Source organism: Cucumis sativus, chromosome 4 (assembly GCF_000004075.3).
Source record: "Cucumis sativus cultivar 9930 chromosome 4, Cucumber_9930_V3, whole genome shotgun sequence".
Classification (NCBI taxonomy): domain Eukaryota; kingdom Viridiplantae; phylum Streptophyta; class Magnoliopsida; order Cucurbitales; family Cucurbitaceae; genus Cucumis; species Cucumis sativus.
Genome location: NC_026658.2, coordinates 20,269,357 through 20,284,500, shown reverse-complemented (window position 1 = coordinate 20,284,500; position 15,144 = coordinate 20,269,357). Strand labels below are relative to the sequence as shown.

At 34.1% G+C, this 15,144-nt stretch overlaps 1 protein-coding gene and 1 long non-coding RNA gene across 3 annotated transcripts; both read right to left on the bottom strand.

Annotated features, from left to right (window-relative positions):
* Positions 1–1,664: 1,664 nt before the first annotated feature.
* Positions 1,665–4,650, bottom strand: LOC101220696 (cation/H(+) antiporter 15). The gene is made up of 3 exons (XM_011656094.2): positions 4,337–4,650; positions 3,250–4,242; positions 1,665–3,168 (listed from the first exon to the last, which is right to left on the bottom strand). Exons 1-3 carry the CDS (start codon positions 4,568–4,570, stop codon positions 1,765–1,767), a joined length of 2,631 nt encoding a protein of 876 aa, XP_011654396.2. The 5' UTR covers positions 4,571–4,650; the 3' UTR covers positions 1,665–1,764.
* A 4,893-nt stretch (positions 4,651–9,543) lies between these two features.
* On the bottom strand, positions 9,544–14,912 carry LOC116403515. 2 transcript variants are annotated; one of them, XR_004216292.1, is made up of 4 exons: positions 14,721–14,912; positions 14,174–14,644; positions 10,026–10,137; positions 9,544–9,897 (listed from the first exon to the last, which is right to left on the bottom strand). It is a non-coding gene; the product is annotated as an uncharacterized LOC116403515 (long non-coding RNA). The 2 variants fall into 2 exon arrangements; XR_004216291.1 differs by having other exon boundaries at positions 14,174–14,894.
* Between the last annotated feature and the right edge of the window lie 232 nt (positions 14,913–15,144).

Sequence of the window (15,144 nt, the reverse complement as noted above, 5' to 3'; positions counted from 1 at the left end):
CTATGTTTGTTGCAATCATAAACCTTAATAACACTTTTGCAAAATACCTAAAACTAATTTTTTACCCAATACAATCCATTTTTTTAAACAATCATTAAAAATATATTTTAAAGTTACCACAAACTTTAAAAATTCTTAACAAATAATAATAAGTAATTAATACACAAATCGTTGTCTTTCTTTAAATGCTTAATTGAGTAATAATTAATCATAATTAATTCATATTTGGTTGAATTACAATATAAAATGGAGGAAGGTTTGTAATTGAACATGATAGCTACGGAGGTATATTTAATCTTTTAGTTTTCTTTAGTAATCACGGATTTTGTATTTAGAATTTGTTTCTCCATTTTTATTGACTACCTCCATCATAATTAATTCCTATTTTGTTGAATTGTAGTACATAAATTCATATCTTATTCTAGCAATAATGAAAATTATTGAACGTTTATATTGAATAGGTATATTTCATCTTTTTATTGGTTATAGATTTGAAGGTTGAATATCTAAAAGAAACTGAAAAACCAAAAACCAAAACGCAAGAATATAGAAATAAAGTCGTGCGACAACATTTGAGTAAACAACGACAATCTACCTATATGACTTTAAAGCAAACGAAATGAGAGGAAGAAGATAACGTTGGAAGGAACTATCAGTTCTCAATTACGAGGTTGAAGAAATGAGAAGATAGAGATGACGAGATGGTGAGATTGAAAAAGGGAACATACAAATTTTGTTTATTATTCTTTATATTAAATAATTACCATACCAACTTAATATCATTTTAAGTTTATTTTCTCATAATCTAACGATAGAAAATCACATGCTCTTAAAAATAATGTAAAATAATTTAAAAAATGTTCTTTTCATTTAAAGATGATAATATTTAATACATTTCTATATTTATTGTCTTATTTAATCCATGAAAATGGACCAATATTCTTATACTACTTTAAAATATATCTTTTCATTGTATACATTTGTGTCAAATTTTAAAAACTTAAACTTCACTTCTTATCATAGAAAAATTAATGTAAACAATTTACTTTTATTCAATCAATCATCATAAAGAAGATTCAAAGAGTTTGAGTATTAAAAGTGATATTTATGAAATGGAATATATTTATTTACGATGAACATAATTAATTCAAAATGTGTAAACTAATATTTTAAAATTTAATTTACGACTTTAAAATTTTATTTCGAAGGAATTGTATTAAAATTTTATTTGGAAGGAATTGAATTCAAAATTTGAATTTGTGTTTGGCCATAATTTTAAATTTAAATTGTTTTTCAAAGGTATATAATTTTTGAAATTTACCCCTTCAACTTTCAGATTTGTATTAGTTTAAATCTTAATTTAATAACTGTATCAATTTAAACTATGTACTTTGGAAGTTGTATCAATTTTAATCCTAAACTAATAATTGTATCAAATTAGGTTTTAAACTTTTATAAATATACCAATTTAGACCCTAAATTTTTATAAATATATCGACTTAGACCCTAAATTTATATAAATGTATCAATTTAAATTCACTATTATGTTTTACATGGACGTTTATGTTGCGTTAGGCTCATATACGTGGCTGATTGTAAGTGCAAGGAGTATGTATATGTTGATATGCATCTCCTTCCAATCACAAATGGAAGAGCAAAGTAAATTTTGGGAGATGGAAATCAATTTGAAATTAGAGAGTTAGATTGAATGTGCAAAAATGTAACCAAGAATACAAATCTAAATATTTATTGAAATGAATTTGTTCACAACCGAGATGGTTTAGTGTGGTAAACTTTGGTTCCATTTGGTTGATAATGACCCTCTTTCCCCTTCTCTTCATCTTCCTCCTCACCCTCTTGATTATTCTCCTTTTGATTCACAAAAAGATCAAAGTCTCCATCAACATTCTTCTTCATGGGTGACTGCCATCCCTCATGCTCTCCAAATTGCTCCCCAATAAACCCTCCATCGTTAAACCTCTCACCCTTCTCGTCTTCCACATCCCCTTGTTGCACCACCAGCAATGACACATTTGTTGCAAAGCTTGATGTTACCAACGCATCCCCTAACACCCCCAGCTCCGGTGAGTCACTCCACTCCGACAGCCCCGACACGAGCGGCGACACCATCCCTCTACCTCTTCCAACAATATACAAGCTGAACTCATTTTCCAATGTGCTTATTGCTTTTAGTGTTTCATCCCCATTGTTCACCACCACTTCTGCATATCCAATCGATTGGTTGCTCAAGATTTGTAACCGAAAGTCGTCAATATAATCGTTGTCAATCACCTTCTCCTTCTTTTCTCTTGCTAAGGCTGTAAGAATTTCCACATTTTCTTCTCCAGGAAAGTCCATTATGCTCATTTCCTTCACTTCTTCACCAGGGATGAATCTTACCACTGTTATAAGAATGCCTGGATGCTCTGACATCCGCTTTGCGTAAGCTAGAGCTTCTCTATCGTCAGGGCCACCGATGAAGAATAGAGCAAAGCGTTGTTGTGTGCGGTTGGATCGGTTGGAGTCTGTGAGGTTGGTGGCAGAGAGGCCACGGTCAACAAGGACTGCTACAGAGCAAGGGGCATTAGTCATCACACTGTTATTGACCAACCCAAGTGAGGGGTTGCCATCTTCTAATCCCCCATCTAGTGTTGGCTGCTTGTGAAATGGGACAATGATCAAGTGTACACGCTTCTCCGCTGCAATGCCACAGATGTCGTCGTGCATTGTTGCATATGGTGACACGGCTGTGAGGGAATGGACAGTGACACTGTTATTCTGGTTCTCAAATTTGTCAAATGCATTGATAATGTGGTCAGTCTGGACCTTGGCTTTGGCAGAGCTGGCTTTACATTGGCCATGGACAATCATCATTGCCGTGGCACGACCAGTAAGCTCGACCAAGTGGATAGCGAAGACTAAAAGTGGCGATTGCTTGGTGGGGTTTGAAGCTCCAAGGAGATGGATGATACCGTAGACATTTCGGGTGGAGTGGACACACGCAACAACTCGAAACTCTGCCTCCGGTTTGATGCTTTGAATGGTTCTATACCTAGTTTTCCTTGATGTCTTGATGGACTTGTAAGTAAAAGCCAATGTTGGTCCAATTAGAGCCGTCATTACCCAGAAAGACATGATCATCACTGTGAACGTGAGAAGTCCCAAAGCCTAGAAAAAGGTGGAGAAGTTAAGTAATTTCGACTTCAAGAAAGAATTCCAATCAAAATTTGTGTAAGATTAACATTTCACCTGCATATCTCGTCCGGCACTGATGATTATCAAGGCAAGTAAGCCTTTTGTATTCATAAGTGAGCCAAGAGTCAAACCCTCTCGAGGTGGCATGTTGCAGAAGATGGCCACAAGGAATGTGCTAACAATTTTGGCCGAGGTAGCCAAGAAGATGATCAACAAAACCAACACCCAGTCCGATTCTTTAGAAATGATGTTACAATTCACTCTAAGGCCAGTCACCACGAAAAATGTAGGCATCAGAATTGATTTAACCAAATCTTCGACCTTCCCCATGATCATATCCTTCAGCTCACCCTTAGGCATGATAACCCCCCACATGAATGCTCCAACTATCGAATGCGTACCACACGCATCAGTAATCAACCCACACGCCACAACGCCAGTCATCACAAAGCAAATATGAAACTCATTGTAGTTCCCATCCTTGGAGCTGACGCGAACGAGCCACTTGAGAGCAGGACGGAAAAGGAAAAGACACATGCACACAAAAATAAAGGTTGAGGTAACTGCATAGTACTTCCCCACATTGCTAATTGACATGGTAATCACAAGAAGCACCCAAGAGCAGAGATCTGTAATAACAGCAGCAGATAAAGCAGTTCTTCCAATCTCCGAATGGAGAAGCTTAACATCAGAAAGAATACGTGACAAGTCAGGGAAGTTGGTTGTGGCTAAGGAAATACCCCAAAACAAAGGACCATGAACAGTGGCCTGGGGCATCTTAGCTTTGTTCCTACCGCTGTTGATCAGATGATGCAAGCCAATCCCAACGGGAATTGGAAGAAGTATGCCAAGCAGAGCAATGCTTATAGACTTCCCTCCAGCACGTACAATTGGTGCCATGTCAAGCTCCAAGCCAACAAGAAAAATATAATAAACTAAACTCAAATTCGCTACAGTTTCCAACGCCAATAAACTCTTCCAAGCAAATATATATTTCGCAAACGTATCCGTCAACCCCAATAACGACGGCCCCATCAGCACCCCAGCCTTGGAAAAACAAACAAAAGAAATTGTCAAAACCCTTGAGTTTCTAAATTCATCATAAAAACCTAAAAAGATGGTGGCCATAATCAAAACTTACAAGAATTTCCGCTACAATGGGTGGTTGGCGTAGGGGTTTGAAGACGAAAATAAGAACACGAGAGAAGAAAATAATAAGGCAAAGTTGAAGAGCAAAAACAGGGAGAGTTGAAGCAACAGGATTCTCAGCCCGCCATAAAGAACCTTCATGGGTTACATTGGTATTGTAACATACAACTCTATGATCTTCATACTTACGTTTTTCAAAATATTCAACTGCTTTTGGCCACTGCATTGTATTGTGCTTTGTAGCAACAAAAAAAAAAAAAAAAAAATGGAGGATTTGGATTGTGGCACCAAAATTCCCAAAGCAATTGGTTTATTTATCAATTCCTCACATTTATATCTTTAGTTTTTTTCTGTTCTTTTCGTTTCCCTGTTAATTCATTTGTTGTATTATTGGCTGACAACAAATTTAACTATTCTTTTCTTGGAAAACTAAACTATGTTCCACTTTTACAACCGTTGTAAGGAGATATTAATAGAATTCTTCAATCTAAGTTTTCTAATTTTTCTTGCTCTTATGAACTACTAATATTCAAGAAGTAATACAATACATTTCAAACTTCCACTATCTAACAATAACAAAACAACTTATTTTCTCCCACCAAACCTATAATCAATTTTTAATAACCTTTTTTTGGGATCGGTTGATTTTCCTTTTTTGACAAATCTCACTAATTAATTGTGATCATTTTCCCACGTTGATATAATTTGTTAGACATATATGCTTAATTCGAATATTGATCAAGATTCAAGCAACGACTGAGAAGATTTAAATGCGAATTAAATTGCTTAATGAACAAAATTAATTTGATTAAGAATAAAAAAAAATGCATGAGACAAATTTCTTCAAATATGCATTAATTGTTCAATAAAATAAGAATTAGGGCATGAACTTCTATCCAAGAATTTTGACAAAATAATAGATTGCTGATGCCAAGAAATTGATGCTTAGAATTGGAATGAAGATCAACTAGCAAGATTTCTTTAATTTCACAAAAACAAACGCACATTGCATGCTTATGTATGAGATTACAAATTGGATTAAAGAAAATTAATTTGGCCAAGAACGAAAATGTAATTGAGTACAAATTGCAGAGAAATCAAAGTGAATCAAGCAATCTCAATCAAGATTTCAATGAAGAATTAAAATAGATCAAGAATGATGAAGAAAAAATCAATTATTTATTTCTTGAGATTTGTACATTGCATACAAAGGCAATATTGCTAAAATCGATCCATAATTAAAATGAAGAAAAATTGAGATCAACATCAAGAGATCAAGATACAAATTCTTGAAGAAAGAAAGAAGATTACATGTAATTATATTCTTGTTAAAAATTCACCCCTCACAAGAAATTCTCAACCCAAATCATTCATGTTTACTCCTCCATCAGATTTTAAGAACAATTCACAATTAATTTGGGGGAGAATAGATTTGAAGAACAATTCATAATTAAATTTGTCACTAATTAAAAATTGACATGACCCAAATTAAAATTGAAGACATAAATCCGGTCCATTCTAATGATGCCACATGTTTTCATTATGATCGTTGTTTCGGTTTAATTATTTTGATTAAATTAAATATTAGAGATTTTAACTACTATAACGTAAAATAGAGGTGACTTATTACAAGTTGGACCGAATGTTGTCAATTTTTTCATAAATGTTCTAATGAGCCCATTTTTATTATTAATAGTATATTAAGAAAAATACAAAATTTAAATAAGGAAAGTGAACCGTCTCATATGATTAAGATTTGCATTTATTAGATGTCCTATGTAAATATGATATGTGATTAATTTTTTTTGTTGTATTATTATAATCGAAATTACCCTTTTTTTTTGTGAGTCTATATTCAAATCATATTAATAATTATGTGTATGAAATTGTGAAATGTAGTATCCCAGTGAAATTTTCCGGTAAAATGTTTTTTGATAAAGAAAATTTACAAGGAATGGAATATATACGCCATGTAATTTACAGTATATACCCTTATTTACTGTCAGTTAAGTATATATACCACGTTTTTGCATTGTTTTTCATATATTCCACGTAATTTAACAAATTCTTACATATACTTATTATATTTCATCAAAATTTCATTAATTTTCGTATATTGGAAGTTAATTTGTAAAAATTTACATGATTAAAAATATTTTCGATTTAAATAGATCATTGTATACTCCTTGTATATTTAATATAGTATTAGATAACAATATATGTATGTATGTTTTACGGTGTATTTTAATTTTGTAACAAATTTTACATTATGTGAAAGTACAAATTTATATTAAGAGAATGAAAGAGACTAAATGAAGATAGAACAAGAAAAGAAGAAACAAATAAAAAAAGAAGAAGAAGAAAAGGAAAAGGAGAAAAAGACAAGTGGAGAGAAAGGAGGAATGGAGAGAGAACTTCAAATAGATCACCCAGATTGAATGATATACTGTATAGTATATCATATAAAAATTATCATATTAGTGAATCTTTACACATTCTTCAATTCAAAACTAATACAAAATTGTCTTTCCTAGCTCTCTCTTGCTTTAATTCAATTGCTTTAATTTCTTTTAATTGTTTCTTTCATGTTCCTGACAATTTCTTTCAAGTAAATTGAAGATTGATTCTTCCATTTCCTTTGGTTCGACACCATGACTTGCCTATATACTATAAAATTTTGTAGGCCATCTACCCTTATTTCAATAGCAACTTTAATTCATTTTCTTGTTGTATCATTCTGAGCACGTTATTGCATGAATTAAGCGACCTAACAAACACTTTTCACGTATACTCTTTTGCCCTATCAATTTAATTAGTCATTAATAAATGAAATAGTCAGATTTATATAACGAACGATGTTATAACGTAAAAGAGGCTATACCATGGTTCCAGTCTTATGTAAACTCTTTATATAGGATGCTCCCACTTTCATTTCTCCACCTGAACACCTACGAGAAATAAGATTTTTCCCGACGTAGCAATACGTCGCCGAAAATTCTTACCAAGGTCGTGGAAGGTTATTGCGACGTCGCGAACGATGTCGATAGGCACATCGGGGAAAGCATGTCACGGATACTTTCCTCGACGTAGCTCATGTCAACGACGAGGAAAATTTTTCCAACGGACGTTGCAGCACGTCGTAGATGGCTTCCACGATGCGTCGTCGCAGATGGCTTCCACGATGCGACATCGCAAATGGCTTCCATGACGCGATGTTGCAAAAGGCTTCCGTGACGTGTGTTTGCAGAAGGCTTTAAATATATATTTTAATTAATTATTTTATTTATATATGAAAAGAAACCCACTAGATTCTTCCATTATTTATGTCTGTGTCATATATGGTTGATGTTACTGATAAATTAGTCTATTTCCAAGCGATTAATCGTTTTTGGAGAATGAAATTGGATAGAAAAACGAACTGAGATGAACGATTCAGAGAAGGAAAAGAGAGAAAGTACAAGGGAATGAGAGAGGAAGATGAGTGATTCAGAGAAGGAAAATATGGAGAAAGTAGAGGGAAGGAGAGAGAGTGAGGAATAGTAATAGAGGAGAAAGAGGGGGACAAGGACACTTCCGGTGGCAGCAATGGTGACGGCGAAGACAGACGGATGGCAGCACGAATCTCCTCCTCTCCCTCTCTCTCGGGCGATTTTCTCTTTCTTTTGTTTTACCATCGATTCTGTGTTGAAGGGGAAGGAAATATAGTGGACTTTCCCTGACGTCGAGTAACCCTAATGTCGTAGAAAGTTTAAATAATTAATTAATTATTTAAACATTCCCCAATGTGCACCTGCCACATGTCGCGGAAAGGTGACCATTGTCACTTCAATACGTACACTTACAACTTTCACTTTTCGCGACATCTAGTTCTTGTGCGTCGCGAAAAGTAAATATACTAAACCTGCCACATTCCCCGATGTGCACCTGCCACATGTTGCGGAAAGTAACGATATTAAATTTAATTTTAAACTTTTCGCGACATCTTGTTCTTGTGCGTCGCGGAAAGTGAAGATATTAAATTTAATTTTAAACTTTCTACAATGTCTTATTGTTGTGTGTCACGGAAAGTGAATATATTAAATTTAATATGTTCAATTTTTGCGACGTCTGGTGCTTGTGCGTTGCGAAAATTAGAGATATTAATTTTAATTTTAAACTTTCTGTGATGTTTGCTTCGTGTGCGTTGCGAAAAGTGAAATATTAAATTAAATTTTAAACTTTTCGCGACGTAACATTGTGTGTGTCGCGGAAAGTGAACGCATTAAATTTAATTTTAGGCTTTCCGTGACGTAACATTTCGTGTGTTAGCGAAAGGTGATCAACGGCGACGCACATTTTGGTGTCACAATTGTTCCGATTTCTTGTAGTATAATTGAGGATCATATCTTACGTTTATACTAACTACAAAGCAAACTGCATCCATAGTGTCCCAAGAATAAGGTGGCTAACCTTATTCATATACTATATACCGTTTAGGCTATATACTCAAACTTCATCTATATTTATGTATCTACATAAAGTTCATCTACATAAAATTAAAGTCTACGTAAGATAGCCTCAGGACCTTAGTTTATTGGATCCAATCCAAAATTATAGTATTCATTTTCACTAATATATAAGACTTCAATAATCACTTTATTGAATAGAATATGATTTTAAATTATAAACTCCGAGTTTTAGCACATAAATTCCAACTTATATATATACCAATATACCAATATAAATTGAAATAATATATAAATCTAATTATTTAAATTTTTACCTATGGTCACTAAACTACTTTAAAAAGTTTCTCAAACTTGACCCAACTTTTAGAAACGTTCTTTAAAATTTGGAAACACAAAGGAAAATAGTTATCAAACATATCTGTTTCTTAAAAAGAAAAAAAAAAAAGAAGAGAAACAAAAACATAAACATTAATTATCAAACGACCAATTAGTCTACCAAACAGAGCAAAACATACCCTTAGTAGATAAGAGTGTAGATAAAAAAGACAATGCAAATGTGGGTTCAACAACCCTAACCGAAGATAAAGATCATATGATTGACAAGACAAATTTTAGTCCATCATTAGTGACCAATCACATGCAATTTCGTTTACGTATGGGTTTTAGTAGGCATGTCTTTTGTATATTGTTTTCTATTATTAGTATCGCTATGAATTGAATCCACATCTAATGATTCATATAGATATTTCTATGACCAAAAACCACCTACCCACTTCCATTAGACTAACATACACAATATCCTTTGGAGAAAATAAAGAAAGACAGACCTGAAAAATAGAATGAATTCCAACAGAAGCATAAGTGTTACAATTTTTTTTTTCCACTACTCATGTCTTGATATGTAAAGGTGTTTTCTAACAAACTACACAAAATTAGTTTCTCATCTACAAGAAAAAGAAGAGTGTAAAGAATTCTAGTGTACTTATCTTCAAGAATAAGAAACGATCCTTCTCGTAGATGTAGCCTTCATTGGCTGAACCACGTAAATCTGTGTATCATCTCTTCTCATCTCCCTCATCTTCATATTGTTGCGTGTGTGCATCATCTACTTGCCAAAAACCATACAGAACTTTCATTAGGGTTTGAATAATAGAGAGAAAACGAAGAAGAAGAAGAAGAAGAAGAACTAAGAAGAAAAGGTAATTATTTTTCTTTCCCCCTTTCTTTTCCTACTTTTTCTTTTCTTCAACGTGCAAAGATAGTTATCTCTTCCTCACGCGTGTACGGTTGCAAAGATGTCATCGTGGCTTACTCTCCTCCAAGCATTCTTGCAAAATATTATGGCCTAATTAACCAAAACATATAATTAGGCCCAACAAATTGGTATCAGAGCAAGGTTCTTGTTTTCAAGAAACTGATTCTTGGTGAAAATAAAGAAAGACAGGCTTGAAAATGGCTATAGCAAGAATATAAATTGAGAAGTTCGATGGAAAGGGAGACTTTGCCCTATGGAAAGCAAAGATCAAAGCCTTGCAGGACACCAAAAGGCTCACAAAGCCCTTTTAGATCCTTTGGAACTTCCAACAACCCTTACAACAACACAAAAAGAAGATATGGAATTAAATTCCTATAGAACACTAATACTAAACCTTAGTGACAATATAATTAGGCAAATATTAGAAGAAGAGACAACACACAAAGTTTGGAAGAAGTTAGAAAGTCTTTTTGCCACCAAAGATCTTCCAAACAAAATGTATCTAAAGGAAAAAAAATTCACATATAAAATGGATTCTTCAAAAACCCTAACAGAAAACTTTGATGAGTTCTAGAAAATAGTTTCTGACTTTAAGCCTTGAAGACAAACTCGGTGATAAAAATGAGGCATTTGTACTCCTAAATTTCCTACCCGAGGCTTACAAAGAAGTGAAAAATGTACTAAAATATGGAAGAGAATCAGTCAAAATAGATGCCATAATATCAGCCCTTAAAACCAAAGAATTGGAAATACAATCACCACACAATAAAAATTAAAGTGGAGATGGATTGTTTGTTAAAAGTAAATCCCAAAACAATCAAGGTAAAAATAGTAACAAACCTTTTTCTAATGAAGATATGAAAACCAAACATAAAAAGAAGTGCAAATATTGTAAAAAGAAAGGACACACAATACAAGAATGTTTTTTTTTTCCTTAAAAGAAAGAATCAAGAAAAAGAAAAAAGACAATAAAGGGAAACAACCAAAAGCCTCCATAGTAGAAAGCTCATTTACCTACATTGATGCCTTGACATCAACCTTAGACCAAGCCAACCATGTAACCCTAGGGAAACATGATTGAGTTCTAGACTCTGGATGCACCTACCATATGACACCTTTTATAACATGGTTCAATACGTATAAGGAAATCAATGGAGAATTTGTGGTCATGGGGAATAATAATGCTTGTAGCATTGCTGGAATTGGATTAGTTACCATGAAACTAAAAGATGGGACTGTGAAACTCCTTAGAAATGTAAGACATGTTCCCCACCTTAAAAGAAATTTAATCTCCTTAGCAATGCTAGACTCTCTAGGATGTGAATATAAAGGGAAATGTGGAGTCTTCCAAGTTTTTATTGGACCTAAAGAAGTCTTGGTTGGGAAAAGATAAATGATTTGTTTATAATAAAAGAGGTTGAAATGATAAAGGAGGCAAACAATGTGACATCTCTAAACTTAACAGACGCTGACCTTTGGCATAAAAGACTGTCCCATATAAGTAAGAAGGGACTTGAGGCCCTACCTAAGTAAGACGTTTTGCCTCAAGAAATATGCAGCAAACTGTCCTTTTGTGAACACTGGGTGCTAGGCAAAGCAAGGAAACGAAGCTTCACCAAAGCACAACACACAACTAGAAAAATTCTAGACTTCATTCATTTGGATCTATGGGGTCCAACATCCACTCCAAGCCTAAGTGACTCAAGGTATTTTCTATCCTTTACTGATGATTTTTCAAGAAAGAGTTGGATTTATTTTTTAAAAACAAAGGATCAAGCTTTTGAAAATTTAAAGAATGAAAACTAATGATAGAAAAACAAACTGATAAAGAGGTTAAATACCTTAGAACTGACAATGGTTTGGAGTTTTGTGGAGAGGTGTTTAATAATTTTTGCAGGAAAAGTGGAATAACAAGACACAAAACTGTGACATATACACCTCAACAAAATGGAGTGGCAAAAAGACTAAACAAAACTATAATGAAAAGGGTAAGGTGTCTATTATCAAATGTCATTCTAGAAGAAAAGTTTTCGGCTGAAGCTGCTGTCTATGTTGTGTACACATTGAATAGAAGCCCTCCCACCTCCTTAAGACTCCTAACATCTGAGGAGAAATGGTCCAAACACCCACCAAGTCTAAGTGACCTTAAGGTGTGTGGATGTGTAGGGTATGTTCACCAAAATAAAGGGAAACTAAAGGCTAGAGCTACTAGGTGTATGTTTGTTGGTTTCACAGAAAGGGTAAAAGGTTTCAAGCTGTGGCATCCTACCAACAAGAAGTTTATAATCAGTATGGATATTCTATTCAGAGAATCAGAAATGTTTATGCAAGGGAAAATCAACACTGAAAGGAACTCAGATGACACAGAATCCTATACTACTCAGATTGAGGTGGAGAATACAAGAAACAGTGCCCAACCTATTGAGGAACCTACAGTTGCTGAACAAGAACAAGTAGAGAACTTTAGTGAAGAACAAACTGGAATAATTGAAGAACAACCTGACTTGAGCCAATATTCCCTAGCAAGAGACAGAAAAAGAAGGGTAATTGTCCCTCCAGCCAGGTATGTTGAAACTGGCTACATAAGTTTTATTCTAAATGCTACAGTAGTTCCTAATGATTCAGAACCAAGTTCCTTTAAGGAAGTTGTGAATGGTAGTAATGCTAGACAGTGGATTGAAGCTATGAATGAATAAATAAATTCACTAAATGTGAATGATACTTGAACACTAGCTTCTCTACCTAAAGGATGCAAACCAATAGCATCTAAGTGGATCTACAAACTCAAAGAAGGAATTACAAAAGACTCACATCCAAGGTACAAAGCAAGGCTGGTAGCAAAGGGTTTCACTCAAAGAGAAGGTATAGACTATTCTGAAATTTCTTCTCCTGTTGTTAAACAGAATTCTATTAGACTTATCTTATCCCTTGTTGCTCAAAACAATCTAGAATTGGATTTACTTGATGTAAAAACAGCTTTTCTCCATGGCTATTTAGAAGAGACAATCTATATGGTTCAAGCTAAGGGTTTTAAGGTTCAAGGTAAGGAAGACCTCAACTGTTTATTAAAGAAATCAATATATGGGTTGAAACAATCTCCTAGATGTTGGTATAGAAGATTTGATGACTTTATTGCTAGTTTGGGTTTTCAAAGAAGTTCTTATGATATGTGTGTTTATATAAACTCAACAACCTATAAGGACAAGGTCTACTTTACTATGTGGATGATATCCTCCTTGCAGGAAGCTCTAAAGAAGAGTTAACTCATGCAAAAAATCTTTTAAGTAAAGAATTTGACATGAAAGACTTAGAAGAATCAAGGAAGATTCTAGAAATTGACATCACAAGAGACAGAGACCAATCTAAACTAAGCATAAACCAAATAACCTACTGTGAAAAAATGATCAGAAGATTCAACCTCACTAATGCCAGAACTGTGACTCTCCCTATTGCACGACACTTTAAGCTATCAACTGCCAATTCCCCTAGTGAGACAGACATAGAACACCAACTACAAATGGAAAATGTTCCTTACAATCAAGCAGTGGGAAGTTTAATGTACTTAATGATCTCTACTAGATCTGATCTATCCTACTTAGCAAGCTTAGTCAGTAGGTACCTGGCTAATCCTTGAAGAAGGCACTGGGAAGCTACCAAGTGGATAATAAGATACCTAATTTGGTCTAAAAATGCTAAACTAAACTACCAAAGGACTATTGAGACAAAACTAGAACTAATAGGTTACGTGGACTTGGACTTTGCTGGTGACAGTGATAAAAGAAGAAGCCTAACCATATTTGTTTTTGAAGTCTAACCAGATATGTTTTTCTTTATGACTCTAATCTAATAAGTTGGAAAGCAACCCTACAATCTATTGTTGCTCTCTCAACTACAGAAGCATAATACATAGCATTATCAGAAGCTGTAAAAGAGGGATTGTGGCTTAAAGGACTGATGAAGGACTTTGGAATCAAAAACTCGATTTTAAAAATCTTCCGTGACAACCAAAGTGCCATTCACCTATCAATAACCCACAATACCATAGCAGAACCAAGCACATAGATATTAAATATCATTCCGTACGTGAAAAAATTGAAGAGGAACTACAATTATTGAAGGTACATACCCTGAGAACGCCGCCAATAAGCTCACCAAACTAGTCTCTACAATGAAGCTCCAGAAGTATCTCAAGCTGATAGGTTTCGACCTACCAGAAAAAGGATAGATCAAAAGGTAAAGAGTAAGAAGGAAGGATCTCAAACTCATTTCAAGTTGGATTCAATATGGAGATTCTAAAATAGAATGAATTCCAACAAAAGCATAAGTATTACAGTTTTTTTTTAACTGCTCATGTCTTGTAAGCACCTATAAATATGTAAAGGTGTTTTCTAACAAACTACACACAAAATTAGCTTCTCATCTACAAGAAAAAGAAGAGTGTAAAGCATTCTAGTGTACTTATCTTCAAGAATAAGTAACGATACTTTCTGTGGATGTAGGCTTCATTGGCCGAACCACGTAAATCTGTGTATCATCTCTTCTCATCTCCCTCATCTTCACATTGTTGTGTATGTGCATAATTTACTTGCCAAAAACCCTAAGAAATTTCATTAGGGTTTGAATAACAGAGAGAAAACGAAGAAGAAGAAGAACTAAGAAGAAAAGTTAATTACTTTTCTTTTCCCCTTTCTTTTCCGATTTTTTCTTTTCTTCAACGTGCAGAGATAGTACGCTTGCAAAGATGTCATCATGGCTTACTCTCCTCCATGCATTCTTGATCATCTTGCAAAACATTAAGACCCAATTAACCAAAACATATAATTAGGCCAAACAGAAGCCAATGGCCTGACTCTGGCTAAAAAACCTAAAATGAAGCATGTTCATTCAAACTACTAAAATTGCACCTAAACAATGTTGTTTCCCAAATATATTTTTTTTAACGTCCAAATGTATTGACCTTTAATGTTGATAATAGTGGTCACCCAAATCATCATCTTTTGATTTGCAATGTGCCCGTAGAGTACAATTTGTTTGATGATTGAAAATCATCACTACTCACGTGGAACCTATTATTTGAATCTTGGATCCCGCAAAACA